This window comes from Branchiostoma belcheri, unplaced genomic scaffold, assembly GCF_001625305.1.
Source record: "Branchiostoma belcheri isolate BF01 breed outbred unplaced genomic scaffold, Haploidv18h27 scaffold94, whole genome shotgun sequence".
In the NCBI taxonomy this organism is placed as follows: Eukaryota; Metazoa; Chordata; class Leptocardii; order Amphioxiformes; family Branchiostomatidae; genus Branchiostoma; species Branchiostoma belcheri.
The window spans coordinates 733,397-748,480 of record NW_017804620.1 but is presented as its reverse complement, the minus strand read 5'-3'; the positions used below and the strand labels follow the sequence as shown (position 1 = coordinate 748,480).

General features: G+C 40.0%; 2 protein-coding genes and 1 pseudogene across 2 annotated transcripts; all 3 read left to right on the top strand.

Moving 5' to 3' along the window:
* The first annotated feature begins 1,403 nt into the window (after positions 1-1,403).
* LOC109461590 (zinc finger protein 239-like) lies at positions 1,404-6,042 on the top strand. The gene is made up of 5 exons (XM_019757969.1): positions 1,404-1,503; positions 2,208-2,280; positions 2,707-2,867; positions 4,091-4,176; positions 4,951-6,042. The coding sequence occupies exon 5, from the start codon at positions 4,957-4,959 to the stop codon at positions 5,953-5,955; it is 999 nt and encodes a 332-aa protein (XP_019613528.1). The 5' UTR covers positions 1,404-1,503; positions 2,208-2,280; positions 2,707-2,867; positions 4,091-4,176; positions 4,951-4,956; the 3' UTR covers positions 5,956-6,042.
* A 1,387-nt stretch (positions 6,043-7,429) lies between these two features.
* LOC109461593 lies at positions 7,430-8,778 on the top strand (annotated as a pseudogene).
* Positions 8,779-11,886: 3,108 nt separating this feature from the next.
* LOC109461589 (zinc finger protein 525-like) lies at positions 11,887-13,435 on the top strand. The gene is made up of 3 exons (XM_019757968.1): positions 11,887-12,170; positions 12,243-12,720; positions 12,805-13,435. The coding sequence occupies exons 1-3, from the start codon at positions 11,894-11,896 to the stop codon at positions 13,061-13,063; spliced, it is 1,014 nt and encodes a 337-aa protein (XP_019613527.1). The 5' UTR covers positions 11,887-11,893; the 3' UTR covers positions 13,064-13,435.
* Positions 13,436-15,084: the final 1,649 nt, after the last annotated feature.

The window sequence follows — 15,084 nt, the reverse complement described above, 5'->3', positions numbered from 1 at the left end:
TGGAACTCACTGTCACCGGGGCATTGTCAATAGATAGCTTTAAACAATGTCTAGAGCTAGAAGTTCAAGGGTTAGGTGTAACAAGTCGATCGGTGTAATAGAGCCAGCTGCCGCTGCGCCGCGTGCCTGCGAAGCTGGTGTGTTACGCCAAAAGGCGGTTATACCGGCTATACAGATACAGATACAGAATTTCTCTGTAGTAAACAAATCTACACCAGAATTCAGAGGTGGACATATCCAGGCAGGCCGACAAAATTGTCATTTTTTATAAAACTTGTTCCAAGGAGAAACCTGCATAAAATTGCACCTAAGGCCACACCTAGTAAATTTTATGGATGACGTCCGTGCGCGCATTGATTTTGGCCTGTTCCTTGAATAAAAACCCAAGAAATTCCGCTTCCTGTAACTATGACCAAAGAGTCACGACAGTGCCGCAAATCACCAGATTGATGTGAAACCCGTAACACAAAGGAAGTGTCTATTGACAGGACCATCCTGTCAATAACAGAAAATTTTTCACTGTCCACTGTTCCACCTGATTTATTGCTGTTTTGATGATGAATAAAAGATTTCTTGCTTGTTACACTGTGTCACCTCATTCAATTTGTGTCCTAACATTTGTCGTCTCTTAGTATATTTCTAATCCAGGCATCTTGTTTTTTAGGGCCCTTCTTGTTTTTTTTCGCCCTCTCGCATTAGATTTAGGGTCTCCAAAGGACGTCATCCATAAAATTTACTTGGTGTGACCTAATACTGTCTAGATAGTTTTTGGACCAAATAGTTTCAGGGCCTAGGTATCAATATACTGTATGTTAAATTCTACCTTTTGTTTTGTTTGTTTTTCACTGTAGAAATGTTGGTGATCATAGGACTAGCAAAAAATTTATAGTTGTTTTATTCTGATTGTTTTCGTACAAATAACGTTTTTAAAAGTAACCATTTTGTGTAAAGTACATATATACATAACTTTACTCTCTGTTCATTTGTAGTCACTTGTATTGTGGTTTAGCTTAAAGCAAGAAACTAATATTAAAAAAAATGTATAATGAGAGTGAGTGTACATACTATAACTTGCCATACCCTGCCAAACATGACAACACTTTTGTTACATTGTTGCATTTTGTGCTGTATAATGTATCATTGTCATTTCTGTGAATTCCTTGAAAACATCCACTGTTTGTTTGAGTAACATTAATAAAACACAGAAATCAAGATTTGGACCAAACAGTTTGGCTTCATTCATTCCAAAAATATCTCTTTCATACTAGATCAGAAACAAGGGTCAGTAGTACGTTGTTAAGGTGGTCGGTTTGAAACGCAGAACGTTGACATAACGAGGAAAGTATAACGTGCCGACCGACGTCAAATGTACTACGTGGGTAATCAGGCAGACAATTTGACCTAAATTACCTTCACCTTTGACCTCACGAGACGACGGATGGACGCAAGGCTGCCGGAATAACGGTTTAAATTATTGAAGAGAAAAACCATCATAGGAAGCAGGTAAGGCTTAGAAACGGGCAGAAACGTATTCTGATAACGAGAGAAGTAGTTTGAGGTACTTTCTGTGGAAAAGGATCAGCGCAAGATTATAATTTTTACGATTTTTCTGGATATGAAAATGGTAGAAATGAAGGGGGAGGGGGGCGAAACCAAACATACGTGCAACCCCTGTAGGGCCCCTTAATCTGTTTTTGTCCCGTTTCAAACCGGAGTACCGTCTCTGATGTAGTGTTTTCTAATGATCACTCTCACACGAATGGACTTTTCACATGACTGTATTCTGTTCATATACAGTGACTGTAGGAGGGTAAGACATCTGTTCTCTATTACTAAGGTATGCGTGGGCGCGTTGGCAATCCTATTAAATACTCTCCAAGCAGAGGTTTGGGTTTTGGGGGTATTTTTAGCGTGTTTTTAGGCTTTTTTATCTGGGTTTCTCTTTTGCACTGAATTTTTAGTGGAAAAAAAATTCAGTGCAAAAGAGAAACCCCGATAAAAAAAGGCTAAAACACCCTAAAAATACCCCCCAAACCCAAACCTCTGCTTGGAGAGTACAATCCTAATACCTACTTTAGTTCTCATCACTACATCTGGGGCTACCATAATTTTATGTCAGGCTAGCTTACTGCTTTGGGGTGACGAGGAAAAGTTACATCAACGAGTTTTGCAAGTGTTTTACAAGTAAAGAAAATATGCTGTTCCAGGTTGTGGCGTCCCTCCCTCTCCCTGCACCCAGACAGAAGCTAGCGTATGATTCGACACCCTTGTCATACACAGGTTTGTACCTCTAGCATCCTGGTTTCCTAACAGTGTTTTAAGTGATAAGAATAACTGTATAATTTTGCTGTTTTTGTTAACGGGGGGGGGGGGGCGGGAGTGTGTGTGTGTGTGTGTGTGTGTGTGTGTTTTTCATTCCATATATGCATGCGACCAAACACATAAAAATCTAATGTAGTTAGATCACATTCTTGGAAATCATTTAACTCTGATTTATTCTGGATTCTTGTTTCTTTTTGCCCAAATATAGACTAGAGGCAAAATCCAAACCATAAACAGTCATATCAAGATACCACTGCACTACAATATTTTCTGGTGTGTGTTTTCATTTCATATATACATACGGCCAGACACATACAAATCTAATATAGCCACATTTTTATAAATCGTTCAGCCTCGATTCATTCTGGATTTTTGTTTCTTTAGGCCCAAACAGAGAAGAGAGATGGACGAAACTGGAGACAAACCCTCGGAGAGTGAGGAGAGCAGTTTTAGGACAACTCCCGAGTCTTGCTCTACTACGACCAGCCAAACAGGAGAAAAACTTGGGGAAAACACTTCATTTCACCATCTTGCTAAGAACACTGGTAAGAAACCCTACATGTGTGGGGAGTGTGAGTACAGGACAGCTGTAAGGTCCTGCTTATCCCAACATATGAGAACCCATACAGGAGAAAAGCCCTACAAGTGTGACCAGTGTGACTATTCTTCAGCATGGAAAAATAATTTAGACCGACATATAGAAAAGCACCATTGTGAGAAACCCAGCATTTGTTGGGAGGCTAGTGTGGATTCAGGACAGCTCACAAGTCTGACTCAGCCCAACAAACAGGAGAAAAACCCACCGGTTTAGATGATCATAAAGCAAAACACACTGCTAATGAAGTTCCGCGGAGCATTTATCGTCGATAAAGCGATAAAATTACGCGTTTAGTTTCGTAGCCCATATACTATATTGTAGTATCAATTATTTTGAACAAAAAAATGTATTTTAGCTACAATCTACAATTGTAGTATGAGAAAAGTAAACGTTATAGTATTGATTGGATAATATAAAATACATAATCAGTAATTAACATCGGTAAGTGATTGTACACAGTAGTTGAAGCTGAAAGGTAGACATTAGTGCTGTGTTTGTACACAGTAGTTGGAATGTAGACGTTAGTGTTGTGTGTGTACGAGCTTAGATTTCCTGTGTATCTACTAGTAGTTCCTGTCACGAAGTGTTTGCCTATATGTCCTACAAACACAATTATATCTTGTGACTATCAACTCTTTAAACTTTTAGGATTTGTTAGGATAAAACCCAAAAGCTGATAGTATTGATTTGTATCAGTGTAAAATCACTGATGTGCTTCAGTTTCTTTCTTCTTTCCTAACAGTAGGAAGTAATTTTACGCCAGTGAAAAGGTAGACAATAGGTTGCTTAAAAGGTAGGTAGGTAGGCTCCGAAAAACAACTACAAAACTGGAAATTTTACCTGAGATATATCTACAGTTATTTAAAAGAATTAAATCGTTTAAGCAAAATGTTTCCTTCTGTGTTGCCTTTTTCTTGAATGGAATATTGTCCGAGATGGTGAGTTGATCATAAAACACAGAAATCAAGATTCAGACCAAACAGTTTGGCTTGACATTCATTCCCTAAGAATCTCTCTTTCATATGATATCAGAAACAAAAGTCAGACGTCGTTGGGGGTGGTCAGTTTTAAACGCAGAACGCTGACATTATGAGGAAAGCTTAACGTTCAAACCGACGTCAAATGTACTACACGGGTAATCAGGCCTTCAATTTCACCTTTGACCCAAAGGCGTTCACCTCTGACCTCACGAGACGAAGGAACGACAAAGCTGTCCGACCGGTTTACGTGAAGAGAAAAATCGTCATAGGAAGCAGGTAGGGCTTAGAAACGAACAGAAAAGTATACTCATGTTGAGGGGAATAGTTTAAGACCATTTCTGTGGAAGAAGAACCGGAGTAGGATGATAATTTGTAGACATTTTCGGGATGTGAATATCGTGAAATTGAAGGGGGAGGGGGGCGAAATCAAACATACGTTCGACCCTCGCCACTTACTGTACGTCATGCTGCATCATTCATAGTGGCCTCACGTGGAATAATATGGAAGTAATCAAATGTTAACTGGATTGTAAAAAACGCAATGTGGGGTTTTGTACCGTATTTGAGGAACATTCGGCTCAGAACCTAGAGGTTTCGAGTTCGAATCCTGCCAAGCACTAGTCACCAACCTTGTGCCTTCGGGAAAGGCATTTACACGACTTTCGTTACTCTACTGTGGTGAAAATGAGTGTGCTCGAATGGTCATTGTAAACTATAAGTAAAAATAATGTCTGTGTGTGTGTGTGTGTGTGTTTCGTGTGTGTGTGTGTCAGTTTGTGTATGAGTGTGTGTGTGTATGAATGTATGTTCTTGCGTGTGTATGTGTGTGTATGTGAGTGCGTGTTTGTGTGTGTGTATGTGTGTGTGTGTGTGTGTCAGTTTGTGTGTGTGTATGTGTGGGTGTGTACGTATATTGGGTCCGACAGCTTGAGTCACGACAGCTATATCCTTGCATCATTTAAAGTTGTATAACGTTATACTTATAGCCTAATTGAGAAAATACATTATTTTCTGCAAATCTCCATGATTTCTCCATTTTCTCATTTTAAGCTGGACATGGCAACGGCAGGACAAGGGTCTCCCACTGGAGTTGGTCAGCACTGCTGTGATGGGTCTCCCACCGGGGTTTCCCATATTGAATGTGACATCAAAACAAGCAATGTTGAAGACCAGGCGGCAGCACAACAAGTGAACATGGATAAAACCAGTGAGAAACCCTACATGTGTGGGGAGTGTGGGTACAGGACAGCTAGAAAGTCCCACTTATCCCAACACATGAGAACCCATACCGGAGAAAAACCCTACAAGTGTGACCAGTGTGACTATTCTGCAGCAGAGAAATCTGACTTGAACAAACATGTAGCAACACACTCCGGTAAGAAACCCTACATGTGTGGGGAGTGTGGGTACAGGGCAAACCAAAAGTCCACCTTATCCAAACATATGAGAACTCATACAGGAGAAAAGCCCTACAAGTGTGACTATTGTGACTATGCTGCAGCACGAAAAGCCCACTTGGACATTCATCTATCAAAACACACCGGTGAGAAACCCTACATGTGTGGGGAGTGTGGATACAGGACAGCTCAAAAGTCTTACTTATACGAACATCTGCGAACCCATACAGGAGAAAAACCCTACAAGTGTGACCAGTGTGACTTTTCTACTGCATACAAAAGTAACTTAGATCAACATGTATTAAACCACACCGGTGAGAAACCCTACATGTGTGGGGAGTGTGGGTACAGGACAGGTCTAAGGTCCAACTTATCCAAACATAAAAAGACTCATATAAGAGAAAAACGCTACAGGTGTGAGCAGTGTGGATACATGACAGATAGAAAGGACCATCTATACTCACATATGAGAACCCATACAGGAGAAAAACCCTACAAGTGTGACCAGTGTGACTATTCTGCTGCAATGAAATGCACTTTGGACAAACATCTGGTCAAACATACTGGTGAGAAACCCTATATGTGTGGGGAGTGTGGGTACAGGACAGCTCGCAAGCCTGACTTATCCAGACACATGAGAATTCATACAGCTTCTTAACTCAGTTTCTAAAAGAGTAGGAAGTAGTACTCTCCAAGCAGAGGTTTGGGTTTTGGGGTATTTTGGGCGTTTTTAGGCCTTTTTTTATTGGGGTTTCTTTCTTGCACTGGAATTTTTCTGTTGGGTGAAAGAAAAATTCCAGTGCAAAAAAGATACCCCGATAAAAAAGCCTGAAAACACGCCAAAAATACCCCAAAACCTCTGCTTGGAGAGTAGAAAGTAGTCTTAAAGTTGTAAAAACGCAGACGTTATGTTGTATACGAGTAAAAGTTGTTTTTATTTTGTAGGTGATGGAAGCTCCTTGGTTATAGTTACAAATATTTTTCTGTTTAAACAATTAAATCATTATGTACCTTGAACATATTTTGTTGCCTTTTTTCTCGGATGGAATACTAGTATTGTCCGAGGTGGTGAGGTAATTATAAAACACAATAATCAAGATTTAGACCAAACAGTTCGGCTTGACATTCATTCCCTAAAATCTCTCTTTCATATTTGATCAGAAACAAAAGCCAGACGCGTGTTATGTTGTTAAGGTGGTCGGTTTGCAACGCAGAACTTTCACATTATGTGGAAAACGTAACGTTCCAACCGACGTCAAATGTACTACATGGGTAATCAGGCAGAAAACTTCACCTTTGACCCTAAAGGCGTTCACCTCTGACCTCGCGAGACGAAGGAAGGACAAAGCTGCCCGAGTTCCGGTTTACGTGAAGAGAAAAACCGTCATAGGAAGCAGGTAAGACTTAGAGACTTGCAGCAAGGTATTGTAATGTTGAGGGGAATAGTTTAAGACAATTTCTGTGGAAGAAGCACCACAGTAGGACGATTATTTGTATACATTTTTGCAACGTTAGATGTTGGAAATAAAGGGGGAGGGGGGCAAACCTAACATATGTTCTAGTACCCTTGATTTGATTAAGATTAAGACCGTATAAGACATATGTATACAGCCAGGACTGCCCAACTAGCCGGAGGCTATTATAAGGGCTAGCCCTCACAACAAGAACATAAACAAATTAGTAACAGTTGACAGTGTCGGTTACACTTCAGATAAACATACTATTACATAACAGATGTTACATAATGTTAACAAGCTATGCAATCTGGCCTAGTCACCATGGGTTTACTGTAAATACATTGTCATGTTAACGTACTATTACATAACAGATGTTGCGGCCTAACGTTAAGAAGGTATGACATCTGTTATGCCTAGTAGTCATGTGTTTACTATGATTGCATTGTGCACTATAGTGACATTGTCAATACAATTCTATAAGTATTGAACTTGTACGGTTTTACTAAGAAGTTGTCGACTGTCCAACAGTGAACAGAGACGGGGGGCGTCATAGGTTATCTGCCACGTATGACCCTCTGCTGCAATCACATGTTTCCGACGTCACGTCCCGGAAGCTGTAGTAGAAGGGTCCATTCTGTGAACAAGGCTGACGGAGTCAGTCAAAAATTTGGGGTAAGTCCCAATTCACTTGGTGTTGGTTACGTAAAGTTTAACTGTTTCCATAATGTTATATACCAACACAGATGAACTTTCATGCTAAGTTGTCGACGAATATTCATCAAGTGTTGTCCAGAGGTTGGTATCGCTAGGAGGAGCATTCCAGGTGGAGATTGCTCTGTTCAGAAAAGTTCTTTGGGATCTGGATTGAGATCCTTTCTGTGGAAGAAAGATCAGAGTAACTAGAATTCCGGATTCCCCTTGATTCCAATCTCCCCTGTGATTATGCATGCGGCCAGACACATAAAAAATTCACGTTCTTACAGACAGGCTTCAAGTTTGTAGAAATCTATTCTGGATTTTCATTTCTTTCCACCCAAATAGAGAAGACAGATGGACGAAACTGGAGACAAGCCCTTGGAGAGTGAGGAGAGCAGTTTTAGGACAACTCCCGAGTCTTGCTTTACTGTGAACAGCCAAACAGGAGAAAAGCCTGGGGAAAATACATCAGCACAACATCTAGCAACACACACCGGTAAGAAACCCTACATGTGTGAGGAGTGTGGATACGGGACAACTAAGAAGTCCAACTTATTCCAACACAAAAAAACCAATACATGTACAGGAGGAAAACCCTACAAGTGTGACCAGTGTGACTATTCTGCAACACGGAAATCTCATTTAGAGCAACATGCAGCAACACACACTGGTGAGAAACCCTACATGTGTGAGAAGTGTGGGTTCAGGACAGCTGTGAGGTCCAACTTATCCCAACATATGAGGACCCATACCGGAGAAAAACCCTACAAGTGTGACCAGTGTGACTATTCTGCTGCACAGAAATCTAACTTCAACAAACATCTAGCAAAACACTCTGGTGAGAAACCCTACATGTGTGGGGAATGTGGGTACAGGGCAGCTGAGAAGTCCACCTTATCCAGACATATGAGAACCCATACAGGAGAAAAACCCTACAAGTGTGACCATTGTGACTATTCTGCTGCACGAAAAGCTCACTTGGACATTCATCTAGCAAAACACACCGGTGAGAAACCCTACATGTGTGGGGAGTGTGGATACAGAGCAGTTAACAAACATATCTTATCCCAACATATGAGAACCCATACTGGAGAAAAACGCTACAAGTGTGACCAGTGTGACTATTCTGCTGCACTGAAAGGTACCTTAGACGAACATCTTCTGAAACATTCTGGTGAGAAACCCTACATGTGTGGGGAGTGTGGATACAGGACAACTAAAAAGTCATACTTATCTCGACATATGAGAACCCATACAGGAGAAAAACCCTACAAGTGTAACCAGTGTGACTATTCTGCAGCACACAAGTCTGACCTAACTCGACATATGAAAATTCACACGGAGGCACCAAGTCTGCAACTGTGACTATCTCGTAGTGACATTTAGTGTGCAAGATCTTCTCTTAAGTATAGTTTCTCTACTAGTATCTTCAAATCAAGATTATGGTTACATTTATTGTATAATTTTTTTTTGCAAATTTTTCCTTAGGAAATGTCATAGGCCTTTTGTCCACTGCATATTTAATCACTGTAAAACTGTGGTTTAGTTACAAGAATAATTCTTAGCCAGACAAATATACTTTCTTTAACTATCAATTATATATTTTGGAAAATAACACATCATTTGTTAACCAGATTCTTAATTTTAGAACAGTAAACTTGGTCGTATTGATCAAATGTTGTATATATGCCTAATCAGTAAGTAACATTGGTAAGTGATTGTACACAGTAGTTGAAAAGCAGCAGTTAGTGTTGAGTTGGAATGAATGTGATTGATTTCATGTTAACGGTTTGTTTGGCAAACAAATAACTTTTGACTAATGTCAACTCTGTAAACTAGCATTTGGTTCGTATTAAGATATTTGTACTGATTTGCATCAGTGTAAAATGACTGATTAACCTCAGTTTCCAACAGTAGGAAGTAGTACTCTCCAAGCAGAGGTTTGGGTTTTGGGGTATTTTGGGCGTGTTTTTAGGCTTTTTTATTGGGGTTTCTTTTTTGCACTGGAATTTTTCTGTTGGGTGAAAGCAGAAAAATTCCAGTGCAAAAAAGATACCCCTTTCAAAAATGCCTGAAAACACGCCAAAAATACCCCCCAAACCCAAACCTCTGCTTGGAGAGTAGTAAGTAGTCTTACAGTTGTAAAAACGAAGACGTTATGTTGTATACGAGTAAAAGTTATTTTTATTTTGTAGTTTTTCGAAGTTATAGTTCTAAATCATTTAATTGTTTAAACAGAAAATATTTGTAACTATAACTTCGAAAATGTTAGTTCTAAATCATTTAATTGTTTAAACAGAAAATATTTGTAACTAACATTTTCTTTTTAAACAATTAAATCATTATGTACCTTGAACATATTTTGCTGCCTTTTTTCTCGAATGGAATGGAATATGGAACACAGAAGTCAAGATTCAGACCAAACAGTTTGGCTTGACATTCATTGAATGATTCCCTAAAAACTATCTTTCATATGATATCAGAAACAAAAGTCAGACGTCGTTGGGGGTAACGTGCCAACCGACGTCAAATGTACTACGTGGGTAATAAGGCAGAAAACTTCACCTTTGACCCAAAAGGCGTTCACCTCTGACCTCGCGAGACGACGGAAGGACAAAGCTGCCCGAGTTCCGGTTTACGTGAAGAGAAAAACCGTCATAGGAAGCAGGTAAGGCTTAGAGACTTGCAGCAAGGTATTGTAATGTTGAGGGGAATAGTTTAAGACAATTTCTGTGGAAGAAGGACCGCAGTAGGACGATTATTTGTATACATTTTTGCAACGTTATATGTTGGAAATAATGGGGGAGGGGGGCAAACCTAACATACGTTCGACCCTTGATTTGATTTGATTTATTAGACCGTATAAGACATAATATATACAGCCAGGACTGCCCAACTAGCCGGAGGCTATTATAAAGGGCTAGCCCTCACAACAATAACATAAACAAATTATTAGTAACAGTTAACAGTGTCGGTTACACTTCAGATAAACATACTATTAGTATTACATAACAGATGTTACATAATGTTAACAAGCTATGCAATCTGGCCTAGTCACCATGGGTTTACTGTAAATACATTGTCATGTTAACGTACTATTACATAACAGATGTTGCGGCCTAATGTTAAGAAGGTATGAATTCTGTTATGCCTAGTAGTCATGTGTTTACTATGATTACATTGTGCACTATAGTGACATTGTCAATACAATTCTATTGAACTCGTACGGTTTTACTAAGAAGTTGTCGACGAATATTCATCAAGTGTTGTCCAGAGGTAGTCTGGGTTCCATCCTGGTTAGTTTTCGTCCGCTCCCACAGTCGCTACCACTGGTTGGTGGTATATATATTCCGAAACATGTAATCACAAGACGTGGTGACGGCTCACTCAAGTTTTTTCAACTTATATTAATGCCGCCACCAACACAGGGACAGTACAATTACTCATTTTCACATGAGCGAAGTGAGGAAAGTCGTGTAAAGTGCCTTTCCCAAGGGCACAAGATCGGTGGCATGTCAGGACTCGAACCCGGGGCCTCTGGTTCCGAGTCGAGGACGCTGCCGCTACGCCACACGACCCCACTGGTTGGTGGTAGCGACTGTGGGAGCGGACGTAAACTAACCAGGATGGAACCCAGGCTAGTCCAGAGGTTGGTATCGCTAGGACGAGCATTCCAGATGGAGATTGCTCTGTTCAGAAAGGTTCTTTGGGATCTGGATTGAGATCCCTTCTGTGGAAGAAAGATCAGGCCACACCAATTTAATTTCTTGGTTAACGGATTTTTCTAGAAAAATAATGGAGCGAGCGGGCGAAAAAATAAAAACAGGCCTAGGCATCCTATTATGGCCCAAAATGGTACGATAGGAGCCATGAAGTCAACACACCAGGCTGTTCAAAATTTAAACAATGAATTTTGAACTTTTAATGATACGATTGCATTGAAAGATGGAATGACTGTAACAAGTATTAAGAAAAGGACAGTTTTCAACTGTTCAGGGCAAAATATGAGCATTTTACAGTTGATTCTGAATTTTTATTTTTATTTGCAAATCAGAAAAAAATGAAGCGGCGAATCTGTTAACCAAGAAATTAAATTGGTGTGGCCTCAGAGTAACGTTATGATTTGTTAAGGTTACGATTTTTTTCTAGATATGATTTGGTTTCAAAATATTTCCTGAGGACTTCGCTCTGACAAATCGTGTATTTTACTACTAATATCAAGTTGTTTATGTATTTAGATTTCAACACTTTGGTAGGACAATAGCTAAACATAACATTATGTACATTAAATGTCACACCGTAACCGTGATTACATAAGGAGAGGCTTTCTACGTACTGCCACAAAGGTTTGACACTTTTACAGTCGAAGAAAAAAAGTAAGTAGTAATCCTTCAGCCCTAATTTATTCTGGATTTCTGTTTCTTTCCAAACAGTAAAAAAGAGATGGACGAAACTGGAGACAAACCCTTGGAGAGTGAGGAGAGCAGTTTTAGGACAACTCCCGAGTCTTGCTTTACTGTGAGCCATACAGGAGAAAGGCATGGGGAAAATGCAATAGCACAACATCTAGCAACACACACCGGTAAGAAACCCTACATGTGTGAGGAGTGTGGATACGGGACAACTAAGAGGTCCAACTTATCCCGACATATGAGAACCCATACAGGAGAAAAACCCTACAGGTGTGATCAGTGTGACTATTCTGCGGCACAGAAATTTAGTTTACACATTCATTTAGGAAAACACACTGGTAAGAAACCCCACAAGTGTGACCAGTGTGACTATTCTGCAGCACGGAAGTCCACCTTAGATGATCATAAAGCAAAACACACCGGTGAGAAACCCTACATGTGTGGGGAGTGTGGGTACAGGACAGCTTACAAGTCAGACTTATGCCGACATATGAGAACCCATACAGGAGAAAAACCCTACAAGTGTGACCAGTGTGACTATTCTGCAGCACGAAAATCTGACTTTGACAAACATCTAGCAACACACACCGGTGAGAAACCCTACATGTGTGAGGAGTATGGGTACAGGGCAAATCAAAAGCAACACTTATCCAAAGATATGAGAACCCATACAGAAGAAAAACCCTACAAGTGTGACCAGTGTGACTATTCTGCAGCACGGAAATCCACTTTAGATGATCATAGATTAAAACACACTGGTGAGAAACCCTACATGTGTGGGGAGTGTGGGTACAGGACAGCTTACAAGTCAGACTTATGCCGACATATGAGAACCCATACAGGAGAAAAACCCTACAAGTGTGACCAGTGTGACTATTCTGCTGCACAGAAATCCACCTTAGATAGTCATAGATTAAAACACACCGGCCAAAAACCCTACAGGTGTGAGGAGTGTGACTATTCTGCAGCACGAAAATCCACCTTAGATAATCATAAAGCAAAACACACTGGCGAGAAACCCCACATGTGTGGGGAGTGTGGCTACAGGGCAACTCAAAAGCCACACTTATCCCAACATATGAGAACACATACAGGAGAAAAACCCTACAAGTGTGACCAGTGTAGCTATTCTGCAGCCTCTAAGTCTGCCCTAACTCAACATGTAAAAATTCACACGGAGGCACCAACTCTGCAACTGTGACCATCTCGTAGTGACATTTAGTGTACATAATCTTGTCTTAAGTATAGTTTCTCTATCTTAATACCAAGCTTACGGATACGGCACAATAAGTTTGAAAACATTTAGGATAGCTAGATTACTGATTATAAGGTATAATATTTGCAAGCCATAGGCAAAAGATTTTCCTTATGTGTTATAGTCTGTCACTTTTGTCCGCTGTATTTGTTATCACTGTAAAACTATGGTTTAGTTACAAGAAAAATTATTAGCCAGCCTAATGTGCTCTGTGCAAGTATTGAATATTTTTGAGAAAGAAAACACAACATGTTTTTTTATATCGAAGCTTGTTGTACATGTACATAAGTTGTAATTAACACCATTAAATGAGTGGATTAACATAATGATGATGACTAGTTTATCATTATTATTCACATAAACATATACAGGTTAAAAGTCTATGGTTGCCTAAATGGCTGAATTGTCGACTTCTTAGCAATTTGAAGAATATTATAGTATAATAATAAAGTCAGACTTACACTACATATACTTGTGAATTTAGTTGTGATATACAATAGCATCAACGGTATAAGAAAACAGTTTGGCCATGTATAACATCCGGTATATATGTTACAGCTTAATATCGGAAAACTTACATATCGTCCAGCAGCTAAGTCTGCTTTGTCATATAATAGATCGAGCTCTTTGTACATCGAACAGTTCTGGGTCTGAGAGTTTGTACTAGCTATTTGCTGCTTCAATCTCTTTTACATTAGATCAAAACAAAAGTCAGACGCGTGTTACGTTGTTAGGGTTGTTTCGTCTTAAAGACAGAACGTTGGCAATAATGATAATGACTTTATTAGCAAAAAGCAGACTTACTGAATACATAGTAGAGTCTGAAGTATTATGCTAATTTACATCTGACATCTTTAAAATCAATTACAATATTCGGGGTTTTTCTTTTGCACTGGCTTTTCCCCCCACCAAACCCAACTGGGAAAAGAAAATCAAGTGCAAAAGAGAAACCCCGATAAAAAAGTCTAAAAACACGCTAACATGATGTCAACGTTTACTCTCTTCTTGGAGAGTAAACGTTGACATCATGAGAAAAGCGTAACGTGCCACCCGACGTCAAATGTACTACGTGGGTAATCAGGCCGCTAATTTCAACTTTGACCCAGGTATTAACGACCTCTGACCTCACGGAACTGCAGAAGGACAAAGCTGTCCGAGTTCCGATTTACGTGAAGAGAAAAACCATTATAGGAAGCAGGTAAGGCTTTGACACTTACAGCAAAGTATTGTAATGTTGAGGGGAATAGTTTGACAATTTCGGTGGAAGAAGAACCGCAGTAGGGCGATTATTTGTATACATTTTTGCAATGTTGTATGTTGGAAATAAAGGGGGGGGGGCACGCGTTACGTAACATACGTTCGACCATTTTTTGCCACAACTTGCATCAGGCAAGGTGGCCTATCTAGGGCGTTGAATAATATGTAAGTATAGGATTAGGAATGTTGACTAGGTTTTAAAGAAACGCAGTAGGACGATAATTTGTAGACATTTTCGCAATTTTATATGCTCGACGTAAAAGGGGAGGCGAAGGTGATTACAAGGTGTTATGTAAGCAATTAGAGGGTGTTATGTAAGCAAATTTGAATAGAAGTAGCCTGGTATCCAGTCTGATCGTGGTCAGGGCCGGAAGAGCTCTGTCCCGCCCGCCTCACATAGGGTTCCCGGTTGTGTTTCACGAGAGATTGATTAGCCCTTCCCCAAGCATACTGTCTCTTATTAGCGTAACACTCCTACTGGGACGGTCTGTTGCACTGGGCGGGGGAAGCTATTAGAGCCCCCGAAGGCACAACCTGCCTGAACACCCCAACACCCCCTATCACGATCAGACTGGATACCAGTCTAGAGTAGAAGGTGTTATATAATATATAAAAACAACTTTGAGTAGAAGGTGTTATATAAGCAACTTTGAGTAGAAGATGTTACATAAGCAACTTTTGTCTTTTTGTCCAGTACTCAATAAATATAT